Source organism: Ceratotherium simum, chromosome 26, assembly GCF_057802395.1.
Source record: "Ceratotherium simum simum isolate JZ-2026a chromosome 26, ASM5780239v1, whole genome shotgun sequence".
In the NCBI taxonomy this organism is placed as follows: domain Eukaryota; kingdom Metazoa; phylum Chordata; class Mammalia; order Perissodactyla; family Rhinocerotidae; genus Ceratotherium; species Ceratotherium simum.
In genome coordinates this window covers 37,090,812-37,105,200 of record NC_141925.1, presented here as the reverse complement: position 1 = coordinate 37,105,200, position 14,389 = coordinate 37,090,812, and the positions used below count along the sequence as shown (strand labels likewise).

Genomic DNA, 14,389 nt, shown 5'->3' with positions numbered 1-14,389 from the left:
CAGCCGTCGAGAGGCCCCCGACCTGACCAGGTAACTCCCCGGGGGCGAGCACCACGTGGGCCATCGGACAGGACAGGCGCCAGAGGGATGACAGGGAACTGCGGGGCAGCAGAGCCCGAGGATCCACTGGGCAGCTACCTGCCCTCAGCCGTCCACTGCAGGGCCAGCTGGATGTCCACACCTGCAGGAGCTAGGCAGGAATCCCTGTGGCTCTGGGCCAGAGACTAACCAGCTAAAAGAAACAGCATCCTGGCTGCCATGACTGCACTGTAGACGCACCCCGACACACCAGGCCTGCACTTCTCTGTGACGCAGCGTTTTCAAAAACTGAATCTAAACTCCTGAATCCCAGCTGCAGGAGTCACACCTGTCACCACACTGTTCAGCCCAGGCCAGCTCTGAGCACACGGGCGCAAGGGTCAGACAGCAACGCCACTGCCACCTCAGTCCACAGCTGAGGGACGGCCACAAGGAATAAGAGCTCACGCCGGGGCAGAGCCTAGAAGGGCAGAGCCGAGACCAGGACCAAACAACATGGTGGGTCACATGCTTCCCAGCCTCAGGGCAGGCAGGGGCTCGCTCACAGCAGGGACCCCACAGCCGCTGGGCGGTGGGCTCAGGGCTCCTCCCCTCCAGGACCCAGACCAGATGGAGAGCCAGCGCTGATCAGGCGTGAGGCGCAGCCATTGGGGCCTCAGCCTGGACACCAGGGAAGGAAGCTGGATCCTCAGCGGTGCAGGAAGAGGAGAGCGTACAGGAGGGTGACTCGAGTGGACGTCTGGAGAGACGGCACCGGCCCCTCTGCTCCAGCGGCAGGCCTAACTCAGGGCCGCATGAGGGTGTCCGAGAGCCGTCCACTCTCATGACACCCAGTGATGCCTGGCTTTCCCAGATGAGACTGGGACTAGAGGTGGCCTCCAATGGCAGGAAATCCACACCCTCCCTGGCACACGCTGGGCATCCACATGGTTGCTGTTCGAGGCCAAATGTGGCAGGAAGCGGGCCTGTGCCTGGGCGGCACTGAGACCACGCCGCAGAAGTGGGAAGAAAGCATGCATACATCTGCCAAATGTCATTAAAAATAAAGGAAAACAAAGGAACTGCGAGGGGAACGCAGAACCAGCGGCCACAACGAGGCGAGCGTGAGCCCCTGTCCCGGGTGCGGTTCTGGAGAGACCGCCTGAAATGAGGAGTGCCTGTGTCCCCGAGACGCGGGCGGCCCTCCCGGCCACCTGGAGTGGATCAGCAACCCTCCTGCCCAGGCCCCAGGACCCTGCCGGCCCTCCTTCTCTGACAGCACGGGACGGAATACTCACCTCAAGGCCTGTACAAGGTTGAGGTCTGCAAACTCATGGAGCTCAACGAAAGCCTGAAGAACTTTAATATTAAATTCGTCCCTAGGAAAGAAAGGAAATGTGTTTACAGCCCACTGCATATTATTTCAATCATATTGAAAGAAAGATATTTCCTAAAGCAAGTTTTTGTGGTTTTTGATTTCATATGACTTTAAGATATTTTTCATGGTACGTTTGTTTTTAGGTTTAGTGCAAAGAAGACTCAGCAGGATATTACGAGTTTACTTCACAACCATTAAGAATCAGGATAAGGGGGGGCCGGCCCTGTGGTGTAGTGGTTAAGTTCGGCACGCTCTGCTTTGGCGGCGCGGGTTCACGGGTTTGGATCCTGGGTGCAGACCTACACCACTCGTCAGCCATGCTGGGGCGGTGACCCACATAGAGTGGAGGAAGGCTGGCACAGATGTTGGCTCAGAGCTAATCTTCCTCAAGCAAAAAAAGAGAAAGACTGGCAACAGATGTTAGCTCCAGGTGGATCTTCCTCAGCAAAAAAAAAGAATCAGGGTATGGAGACCACCCTATCTTGGTGGTCAACCAAGCTGCCAACCAACCAAGCTGGTGCCCAACACCAGCTACCAAGGCCAACGCTGGGGCACCACGTGCTCAGTGTAAAGCCCTGCCCCACGTACTTGTTGCATCTTCTCTCTCAGTCTTCAAACAGCGTGAAGCAGGCGCTAAGATCACTCCCACGTCACAGGTAGGAGTCTGAAGCTCAGAGAGGTGAAGACACCCCCCAGGGTCATAACCCAGAAAGTGCAGTACTGGGCTCAGAAAGGAAGGTTTGAAGGAGAAATGATACCTTACGTTAATAATTAGCTTTTCAAAACTCAACTACATGTGAGAACACAGTAAAAGGTGTAAAGTTTTACATAAACGTAAAAGATGAGAACAAAAAGGGAAACGATACAACAGCAACAACTGGCTTCACTGGATTTTTAACTCAAAGCCGTTCCCATAGCCCTGGTCTCGAGGTACAGTAAGGACACCCCAAGCCAGCAAAACGCTTTGGTCCCACCTGCCCCACCCACAGGGCGGAGCCTCAGCTCAACCAGTCCCAGCTGACCGGCCCCTGAGACCTGCTCCACCCACACCCTCTCCCGGCTCTGCTGATGGCAGCTCGTCTCTGGTTCCCATTAAGTCTCCTGCTGGTCGTGCTGCTTCCGCTCCTGTTCACCCCCACCGCCTGACATTCTACTCCAGAGGGATTGTTTTAAAGGTGAATCAGACCACGTCCTTCCCCTGATGCGAACCTTCCAATGCCCCTTTATTTCCCTCCTAGCAATGAGCCCGGAAGCCATCGGGGTGAGCACATCTCCACTCCATCCCCACCCCCGGCCCTGGCCTGACCTGCTCTTCCCCAGACACCTGCGGGGCTCACTCCCTCCTGCCCTTCACATCCTGGCACAAACATCACTTTCTCAGTGAGACAACCTGACCTCTTACCATCTTACCATCTTACCTCTTACCATCACCGCAAACCAGCCTCCCAGCTCTCCCAGTGCCCCTTATGTTCTCCCACTTTTCCTTTCCTCCTTAGCCCTGATCACCTGCTAACACACAGGTTTTCTCATTTATTATGCTTATTCATGTATTGTCTGTATTGCTCCAGCAGAATGTAGGTCCACAAGTGGACAAATCCACCTGTTTACCCACACCACCCAAGTGCCTAAAACAGTGCCTGGCACAGACTTGGAACTTACTGTTTTTTGGAACTCCAAATCTGCAGGCACTCAGTTTTGGTTGACTATATGAACTGCCAGACTGCATTATACGAGTGTCATAGTTCATCCCCACAGTCGCACATCTGCCAGAGGATGACGAGAATTACGCAGACTCTGGCCCTCACGGCACGTCCTATTAGACTAGGTGTCACAACTCCTAAGACACTGCTCAATTCTTTTTTTTAAATCAGCTTTGTTGATACATAATTCATATTCCCATACAATTCACCCATTTCAAGTGTACAATTCACTTGTTTTTAGTATATTCACAGATTTGTGTGACCATCACCACAACCAATTTCAGAATATTTTCATTTCCCAAAAAAGAAAGCCCCCATCCTTTTACCATCATCTCCCAATCCTCACATTCCCCTCAGCCTCAGGCAAACATTCTCTGTTTTCTGTCTCTATAAATTCACCTATTCTGAGCATTTCCTATAAATGGAATAATACAATATGTGGTCTTTTTTGACTGTCTTCTATTATCACGTTTTTAATGTTTTAATCCACGTGGTAGCACGTATCAGTACTTCATTTCGTCTTATTGTCAATAATATCCCATTGTACGAACACACCACATTTGATTTATCCACTCAGTTGATGGACATTTGAGCTGTCCCCACTTTTTTGGCTATTATGAATAATGTGGCTCTGAACACTTGTGCACATGCTTTTGTACAGACATCTGTTTTCACTCCTCTTGGGTATATACCTAGGAGTAGAATTACTGGGTCACATGATAAGTTTAGTATTTTGAAGAAATGCCAACTGCTTTCCAAAGTGGCTGTATCATTTTATATCCTACCAGCAGCATATGAGGGTTCTGATTTCTCTGGAACCTCACCAGCATTTATTATCTGTTTTTTTTTTATCATAGCCATTCTAGCGGATGTGAAGTGGTATCTCATCGTGGTTTTGATTTGCATTTCTCTGATGGCTAACAACGTTGAGCATCTTCCCATGTGCTTATTGGCCATTGTGCTTATGGCCTTATCATATGCTTATTTATGTATTTTCTTTGAAGAAATGTCTGTTCAGATCCTTTGTCCAATTTTATAATTATGTCTTTTTATTATCGAGTTGTAAGAGTTCTTTATGTATTCTAGACATAAGTCCTTATCAGATTTATACATGACTTGCAAATATATTCTCCTATTCTGTGGGTGGTCTTTTCACTTTCTTGATGATGTCCTTTGAAGCACACACGTCTTGAATTTTGATGATATTTACTTATTTTTTTCTTTTGCTATTCGTGCTTTTGGTGTCACATCTAAGAAACCCTTGCCTAATCCAAGGTCACAAACATTTACCCCTATATTTTCTTCTAAGTGTTTTATAGTCTTAGATCTATCTTAATTTTTGTATATGGTGAGTGGTCCAATGCCATTCTTTTGCATGTGGATATATAGTTGTCCCACCATCATCTGTTGAAAAGACTATTCTTTCCCCCACTGAATTGTTTTGGCACGCTTGTCAAAAATCATTTGACAGAAAAATGTGAGGGTTTATTTCTGGATTCTCACTTCTATTCCACGACCTGTATGTCATCCTTATGCCAGGACCACACCATCTTGATTAGTGTAGCTTTAGTCTGTTTTGTAATTGGGAAGTCAGTTCTCCAACTTTGTCTTTTTTTTCAAGATTCTTGTGGCTATTCTGGGCCCTTGAATTTCTAAATGAATTTTAGGATGAGCTTGTCAACTCCTACAAAGAAGTTAGCTGGGACTTTGCTAAGGCAGGTGTTAAATCTGTAGATCACTGTGGAGGGAGGGTACTGCCATCTTCGCAATATTAAGTATTCCAATTCACAAACATGGGATGTCTCCATTTAATTAGGTCTTTTCATTTTTTTCAATATTTCATACAGTTTTCAGAGTAAAAATTTTGTACTTCTTTTGTTAAATTTATTTGTAAGTATTTTATTATTTTCAATGCTATTGTAAATGGACTGGTTTTCTTAACATCCTTCTCAGCTCGCACACTGCTACTGTACAGAAATACTGAATTTTGTATATTGATCTTGCATCCTGCAACGTGACTGAAATTTTTACTTTTTCCTTTCCAAACTGGATGCCTTTAATTTCATTTTCCTGCCTAAGTGCCCTGGCTAGAACTATCAGCACCATGTTGAATAGCAGTGCTGAGAGCAGTCATCCTTGTCTTGTTCTTTTTTTTTTTTTTTCTCCATGTTTATTTTTTTTATTTTTATTTTTTTTTTTAATTTTTTGTTTATTGCAGTAACATTGGTTTATAACATTGTAAAAATTTCAGGTGTACATCATTGTACTTCTATTTCTGCATAGATTACATCATGTTCACCACCAAAATACTAATTACAACCCATCACCACACACATGTACCCAATTATCCCTTTCACCCTCCTCCCTCCCCCCTTCCCCTCTGGTAACCACCAATCCAATCTCTGTCCCTATGTGTTTGTTTATTGTTGTTATTATCTACTACTTAATGAAGGAAATCATACGGTATTTGACCTTCTCCCTCTGACTTATTTCACTTTGCATCATGCCCTCAATGTCCATCCATGTTGTCACAAATGGCTGGATTTCATCGTTTCTTATGGCTGAGTAGTATTCCATTGTGTATATATACCACAGCTTCTTTATCCATTCATCCCTTGATGGGCACTTAGGTTGCTTCCAAGTCTTGGCTATTGTGAATAAGGCTGCAATGAACACAGGGGTGCATGTACCTTTGCAAATTGGTGTTTTCAAGTTCTTTGGATAAATACCCAACAGTGGAATAGCTGGATCATATGATAGTTCTATCGTTGATTTTTTGAGGAATCTCCATACTGTTTTCCATAGTGGCTGCACCAGTTTGCACTCCCACCAGCAGTGTATGAGAGTTCCCTTCTCTCCACATCCTCTCCAACACGTTGTTTCCTGTCTTGTTAATTATAGCCATTCTGACGGGCGTGAGGTGATATCTCATTGTAGTTTTGATTTGCATTTCCCTGATAGTTAGTGATTTTGAACATCTTTTCATGTGTCTGTTGGCCATCTGTATATCTTCTTTGGAGAAATGTCTGTTCAGGTCTTTTGCCCATTTTTTAATTGGGTTGGTAGTTTTCTTGTTGTTGAGATGCATGAGTTCTTTATATATTTTGGAGATTAAGCCCTTATCAGATGTATGGTTTGCAAATATCTTCTCCCAATTGTTAGGCTGTCTTTTCGTTTTGTTGATGGTTTCCTTTGCTGTGCAGAAGCTTTTTAGTTTGATGTAGTCCCATTTGTTTATTTTTTCTATTGTTTCTCTTGCCTGGTCAGACGTGGTGTTTGAGAAGATGTTGCTAAGACTGATGTCGAAGAGCGTACTGCCTATGTTTTCTTCTAGAAGTTTCACAGTTTCAGGTCTTACAGTCAAGTCTTTAATCCATTTGGAGTTAATTTTTGTGTATGGTGTAAGGTAAGGGTCTACTTTCAAAATCAACATACAAAAATCAGTTGCATTTCTGTACACTAACAACGAAGTAGCAGAAAGAGAAATTCAGAATACCATCCCATTTACAATTGCAACAAAAAGAATAAAATACCTAGGAATAAACTTAACCAAAGAGGTGAAAGATCTGTACACCGAAAACTATAAAACATTTCTGAAAGAAATTGAAGAAGACACAAAGAAATGGAAAGATATTCCGTGCTCTTGGATTGGAAGAATTAACATAGTTAAGATGTCCATACTTCCTAAAGCCATCTATAGATTCAATGCAATCCCTATCAAAGTTCCAACAACATTTTTCACAGAAATAGAACAAAGAATCCTAAAATTTATATGGAACAACAAAAGACCCCGAATAGCTAAAGGAATCCTGAGAAAAAAGAACAAAGCTGGAGGTATCACACTCCCTGATTTCAAAATATACTACAAAGCTGTAGTAACCAAAACAGCATGGTACTGGCACAAAAACAGACACACAGATCAATGGAATAGAATCGAAAGCCCAGAAATAAACCCACACATCTATGGACAGCTAATCTTTGACAGAGGAGCCAAGAACATACAATGGGGAAAAGAAAGTCTCTTCAACAAATGGTGTTGGGAAAACTGGATAGCCATATGCAAAAAAATGAAAGTAGACCCTTGTCTTGTTCTTGATCTGAAGGGGAAAGCAAGAGAGAATTTGTGGGTTTTTCACAGATGCCCCCCATCATGTTGAGGAAGTACCCTTCTTTTCCTAGTTTCTTATTTTTTATCATAAAGCAGTGAATTTTGTCAAATGCTTTTCCTGCATCTATTGGGATGATCATGTGGATTTTGCTCTTTATTCTGCTGATATATATATTACTTTAATTGATTTTTGTATGTTGAACTAACCTTGCATTCATGGGATAACTCTCACTTAGTGTACAATCCTTTTTATATACTGCTGGATTTGATTTGCTAATATTTAGTTGAGGATTTTTGCTTCTATAGTCATGAGATACTGGTCTGTAGTCATCTTTTATTGTGATGTCTTTGTATGGTTTTGGTATCAGGTAGTACTGGCCTCATAGAATGAGGTGGACAGTATCCCACTTTTTACTTTTTTTTTTTTTTGGTGTCATAATAGTTTATAACATTGTGCGATTCCAGGTGTACATTATTATCTGTCAGTCACCAACTAAATATGCTCCTTCACCCCTTGTGCCCACCCCCCAACTCTCTTCCTCCTGGTAACCACCAAACTGTTCTCTCTGTCCATGTGTTAGTTTATATTCTACATATGAGTGAAGTCATACAGTGCTTGTCTTTCTCTGTCTGGCTTATTTCACTTAACATAATACCCTCCAGGTCTATCCACGTTGTTGCAAATGGGGCAATTTTGTCTTTTTTATGGCTGAGTAGTATTCCATTGTATACATATACCACATCTTCTTGATCCAACCATCTGTCGAGGGATGCTTGGGTTGCTTCCACTTCTTGCCTATAGTGAATAATGCTGCAATGAACATAGGGGTACATAAGCCTCTTTGGATTGTTGATTTTAAGTTCTTTGGATAAATACCCAGAAGTGGGACAGCTGGATCATAAGGTATTTCTATTTTTAATTCTTTGAGGAATCTCCATACTGTTTTCCATAGAGGCTGCACCAGTTTGCATTCCCACCAGCAGTGAAGGAGGGTTCCCTTTTCTCCACATCCTCTCCAACATTTGTTATTTTTTGTTTTGGTGATTATAGCCATTCTCACAGGTGTAAGGTGATATCTTAGTGTAGTTTCGATTTGCATTTCCCTGATGATTTCATGTGCCTATTGGCCATCTGCATATCTTCCTTGGAAAAATCTCTATTCATATCCTCTGCCCATTTTTTCAATCGGGTTCTTTTGTTGTTCACTTGTGTGAGTTCTTTATATATTACGGAGAGTAACCTCTTCTCAGATATATGATTTGTAAATATCTTCTCCCAGCTGGTGGGTCGTCTTTTCATTGTGATCCTGGTTTCCTTTGCCTTCCAGAAGCTCTTTAGTCTGATGAAGTCCCACTTGTTTTTTTCTTTTGTTTCCCTTATCCGAGTAGACATGGAACTCAAAAAGATCCCTCTAAGACCAATGTCAAAGAGCATTCTGCCTACATTTTCTTCTAGGAGTTATATAGTTTCAGGTCTCACCTTCAAGTCTTTGATCCATTTTGAGTTAATTTTTGTGTACGGCAAAAGATAATGGCCTACTTTCATTCTTTTGCATGTGGCTGTCCAGTTTTCCCAGCACCATTTATTGAAGAGACTTTCCTTTCTCCATTGTATGTTCTTAGCTCCCTTGTTGAAGATTAACTGTCTGTAGACGTGTGGTTTTATTTCTGGGCATTCAATTCTGTTCCATTGATCTGTATGTCTATTTTTGTACCAGCACCATGTTGTTTTGATTATTATAGCTTTGTAGTATATATATATATATTTTTGTGTGTGTGTGTGAGGAAGATCAGCCCTGAGCTAACATCCATGCTAATCCTCCACTTTTTGCTGAGGAAGACTGGCTCTGAGCTAACATCTATTGCCAATCCTCTTCCTTTCCCCCCCCCCCCCAAAGCCCCAGTAGATAGTTATATGTCATAGTTGCACATCCTTCTAGTTGGTATATGTGGGATGCTGCCTCAGCACGGCGGGAGAAGCGGTGCATTGGTGCACGCCCAGGATCCGAACCCAGGCCACCAGTAGTGGAGCTCGCACACTTAACCGCTAAGCCATGGGGCCGGCCCCATCTTCGTAGTATATTTCGAAGTCAGGGATTGTGATGCCTCCAGCTTTGTTCTTTTTTCTCAGGATTGCTTTAGCTATTCGGGGTCTTTTGTTGCCTCATACGAATTTTAGGATTCTTTGTTCTATTTCCATGAAGAATGTCATTGGGATTCTGACTGGGACTGCATTGAATCCATAGATTGCTTTGGTAGTATGGACATTTTATTTATTTATTTTTTTTTATAATTTTTATTTATTTATTTTTTTCCCCCAAAGCCCCAGCAGACAGCTGTATGTCATAGCTGCACATCCCTCTAGCCGCTGCATGCAGGACGCGGCCCCAGCATGGCCGGAGAATCGGTGTGTCGGTGCGCGCCCGGGATCAAACCCGGGCCGCCAGCAGCGGAGCGCGAGCACATAACCGCCAAGCCACGGGGCCAGCCCAGTAGTATGGACATTTTAACTGTGTTTATTCTTCCGATCCAGATACATGGGATGTCGTTCCATTTCTTTATGTCATCATTGATTTCTTTCAATAATGTCTTATAGTTTTCATTGTATAGGTCTTCTACCACTTTTCACTTTTGATAAAGTATTTTTAATAAAAAGCTAGAAACAGAGGCCACCCTGGTTGAGCAACTGTTGGGCTTTTGTTTAAAAACCCAAAGTTAATTTTGGCTCACTCAGGGGACGTGCTGCCGTAGAATTCCTGCCCTCCCTCTGCTAAGCAGGGCAAGTGGACTTTTAAGTGGAGTTAGCCAGGAAAGTGAATCTGACCAGCTGCCCTCCATTTAAAACATTACTAACTTTCCACCTTTATTCATCCCCCCCAAGTAACAGGGGAAAGAAAATCACTGACAAATCTGGTATATTTCCGGGCAAAACATCAAAAAAAGATGAAGATGTGTTCCAAGGCGAGGAGAAGGCAGTGGCATTTCAGTTCCGTCAGGATTCCAGGGAAGCAGAGCTCCCACCCGGCCCCAGAATACCCACACTTCTCTCCTCATGTCCACAGATGAGGACGTGACTGCACGGGGCTCACTCCTTACTGGGGAGCAGCCTGTGTACCCCTACAGCCCACGGCTGAGTAACTGGGACAGACCCTGATGTAGAGGGTGGGCCCAGGTCAGGCTGCTCATTCTCCTTCAACTTACCTCTCACCCAGATAGTCCCCGATGACAGTCTTATTTAGGCCTTCTCCTTTATACAGGAACTGGGCCACGTCTTCTGGGGAACTCTGCAGCAGGTCATTTTCTATTAGAAACTGAATTCCCTGAAGACAAACATAAGAACGGAGGCACTGGTTAGGAGGGTCACCCAGACTCATTTTTCCAAGACAGAAATACATTTAGTGTAACCATCTTACTGGTTTGGACACAGCAAAAATAGTACAAGAGCATGACCTGATTCTCACATCACCACACTACACTGTATCCATCAAAACAAAGCAAAGCAAACCATTAGTTCCTCCTGGCACTCTAACAGGTTAAAGGACAAACAGGTTACTGAGCAAACCACTGTAAGTGGTTACTAGAGATTACACAGGCAGAAGTAACAATAATGCCAAATTTCCCAAGCTCAGGAAGAGGATCTGCTTTGTGTCTGAGAGGAACACGTCGTACGCGGATGGCCAATCAATACCCATTCCCAAGCACCCTCTTCCCTCACCATCCTTCACTAAAGAATCATTTTCCCAGCCTCCCTTGCAGCTAGAAGTGACCTTGTGACACAGATCTGGTCAAACAGACAAACAGAAGTCTGTAGGGAGGACCTGGGAAAGCTGCTGGTTTCCCGATAAAAGGGGACCTACGAGCAGGCACTGCTCCATCCTCCTCTTCCTGCCTCGAACACACATGTGATGACTGGAGCCCCAGTGGCCACTGTATGAAGGAAAGGTGGGGATGAACACAGGGCCTCGGTCCTGCCCCTTGGGAGCCACTCGACACCCTGCAGCCACCTCCGCTGTGGGAGAAGACAGCCCATTGTGTAACCTGTCTTTACAGGATTTGCTGTTACCTGTGGCTGAAAATGCTAACTGATCACAGTGCCACTGAGCTTAAGGCAGTCAAAATTCACGCCCACTTGAAGGACCTACAGAGAGCAGCCAACAGTCTCTGAATAAAAATCTGCAGAGTGGCTGCCCTGGCCTGAATGAGCTGTGCTCTGTCTCCTGAGAAGTCCTAATAGCAGCAAAAACGTACCTCTGACATAGCTCTGAGCTGGTTTCAAAATACATGTTGGCAAAGCTAGTAAGAGAACAGGGAATTTTGTCATCTATTTACCTGGAGGCTATTTCTACAAATTCAGAGATGATATTCCAGCTAAAACTCTCAGTGCCCAAGACAGGGCTCCCTCATACTGTTATTTGTTCTAAGTATGTGTCTCGATCAGAATATAGCTGGATTTTCCTGTTGTGTTTGTAACCTAATACGAAAGTGTCTGTCTTTTCAGAGGTTAATTTAGCCCAGATTTTTTTTCATTTTTTGTTTATTGCAGTAACATTGGTTTATAACATTGTATCAATTTCAGGTGTACATCATTATACTTCTATTTCTGCATAGATTACATCATGTTCACCACCCAAATACTAATTACAACCCATCACCACACACGTGTGCTGAATTATCCCTTTCGCCCTCCTCCCTCCCCCCTTCCCCTCTGGTAATCACTAATCCAATCTCTGTCTCTATGTGTTTGTTTGTTGTTGTTATTATCTACTACTTAATGAGGGAGATCATACGGTATTCGACCTTCTCCCTCTGACTTATTTCACTTTGCATAATACCCTCAATGTCCATCCATGTTGTCACAAATGGCTGGATTTCATCATTTCTTATGGCTGAGTAGTATTCCATTGTGTATATATACCACATCTTCTCTATCCATCTGTCCCTTGATGGGCACTTAGGTTGCTTCCAAGTCTTTAGCCCAATCAGATTTATGGTGCTTACTGATTGCTAGGACTTATTCCTGATCCCATTTTGTTCTATTTCTCACACTTCGTCAGCCTTTTGTGGAATTGATCAAGCTCTCTTTATTCAAGTATTCCTAACAATTTAGAAATCCTATTTTATTGCTATTCTTAGTGCTTCCTCTTAAAACTTTAACAAATATTTAAACTTATATTCATCTATCAACACCTAGAACACCCTCCCCGACTTACTTCCCTCCTTCCTTTCCCCCTTGCTATTTACATATTGAGAGAACCTGGGGCTTTAATTTTAAAAATATTCTTTAATCAATCTCTCACTTGGACTTAACTACAAGTTTTGCTGGTTTCTTTGAGCATCTTTCCCTTCTTCTTCCTGCATCTTGCCTTGGATTCATTTCTTGTTGAGAGGGTACTGCTCCAACCACTCAATTTCTAGAGCTCAGAGAAGGTCTTGGTGCTGAATTTTTTGAGTCTTCACATGTCTGAAAATGTCTTCACTTGTCTCCTCTCAAGGGTGACAGTCCTGAGGGCAGAATTCTAGGTTTTAAATAATTTTTCCCCACCTTGGACAACACTGCTTCCCTGTTGTCTCTGATCCACGGTTGTTAATAAACTCACTGTGACTCTTGTTTCTTCTTAGAGAATCTAGTCTTTCTTTCCCAGAAACTTCAGTGACTTTCTCTTTATCCCCAAGGTTTCTGGTATTTTACTCTAGGCATAAGTCTTTTAAAAATTTATCCTGCTTGGCATTTGGTGAGCCCTTTGAATCTCAGGATTCTATCTTAACCTAGTTCTGAAATATTCCAATATTTCTTTGAAATATTTCCTGCACTCCATTTTCTTCTCTCTCCTTCCGGGACTTCCATCAGGTGAAATCTGAGCTGCCAGACCTGTCTTCTAGGTCTTGTAGTTCTGTGCCAGACTACGGAGAGCACTATACAACTGCACGCTCCAGCTCACTAAGCCACTATTCAACAGCATCCTCTCTGTCACAGCCCAGCTCTCAGGTTTTCCCATGACACTATTTTTCATCACCAAGGATCTTTCTCACTACTCTGTTTCTGTATCACGGATAAGCAACATCCATCATATCTCTTTGATGAGATTTATAATATATAAAAATATCCTACTTTTAATGTTTCCTTCTATTGTTTCCGTGAAGTCTGTTTCCTCCGGTGTGTGTTCTTATGCTCATCGAGTTTCACATCTCTTTCATGGTGTCGGTTTCCTCGTACATTTGGTGATTCCTGGTCGGGTGTCCATCATTGTATTGAAGATTCTCTGGTAGCCTAACTGAATGCCATTTGTGTCTGGTTTTGACTGCAGCCACCTCCAGGGATCTGGCCGCGGAACAGGTAATGCAGCCAGGTGGGGTGTGCCAGTAGCTGGTCTCTGGGAGTGAGCGTTTCTCTTTCTTAGTGATGACAGCTACCGAAAGTGCAGCCTGTTTTCATAGACTAAGTGGCCCCTCTCTTGCTTCTGCCACTTGGGGGCACACACCACTGCTCAGTGCAAGCTCAGCAAGGGCGAACAGTCTAGATGTCCCTCCCACAGTCGATGCCCCACACCTGCTGCCCCTGAGCGTGCAGAGCCCCTGACGCTGCTCTCCCTTCCTGGAGCAGTTCTTTCTTCTACGTGCTTTGGGCTACCATTTATCTTGTGTCTTTCAGGGATCCTTCAATTTCTAGTCCTCTCAGTGACCTCCTGCTTGTTCTAGATTTATATGTTATATTTTTAAAGGCATTTCTAGGAAATTGGGAATAAAAGGGAGAGGCTGCTGAGTGTTTTCAGCTTCCGTGATCTAATCAACCTTTCTTCTTATTCATTTATAAACCCAAGTGCTACTTCTGGCTCTCTAATACACCTGAACACACCAAAGCTCCTTGCTCAAAACGTTATTACTCTGTGACAAAGAATTTCCTACTAGCCTGAAAGAATGTACTTATTCTGAAAATAGCCTCATGTTTCACAACATCACATGGTTTAACAGGTGCATGGGGAGGAATATAATTTGGAAATGTGTCTGAAGCATGTGAGATCATCCAGTGCCATCAAGGACTGAAGCTCTGTGTCCCCCTAAAATTCGTATGTTGAAACCCTGACCCCCAGTGTGATGGTATTAGGAGGTGGGACCTTTGGGAAGTGATTAGGGCTAGGTGAGGTCATTTGGGCAGGGCCCTGGTCTGATAGAAGTAGTGCCCTTATA

General features: G+C 43.7%; 1 protein-coding gene across 3 annotated transcripts in view; it reads right to left on the bottom strand.

Annotated features, from left to right (window-relative positions):
* Window positions 1–14,389, bottom strand: part of CYTH3 (cytohesin 3) — a 96,441-nt gene that overhangs the window by 10,378 nt on the left and 71,674 nt on the right. For all 3 annotated transcript variants that reach the window (XM_087417536.1, XM_087417535.1, XM_087417537.1), the window contains 2 exons: window positions 10,406–10,524; window positions 1,317–1,397 (listed from right to left, as the gene is read on the bottom strand). In XM_087417536.1, coding sequence (XP_087273662.1) covers window positions 1,317–1,397; window positions 10,406–10,524 — 200 coding nt within the window. The remainder of the gene's footprint in view (window positions 1–1,316; window positions 1,398–10,405; window positions 10,525–14,389) is intronic.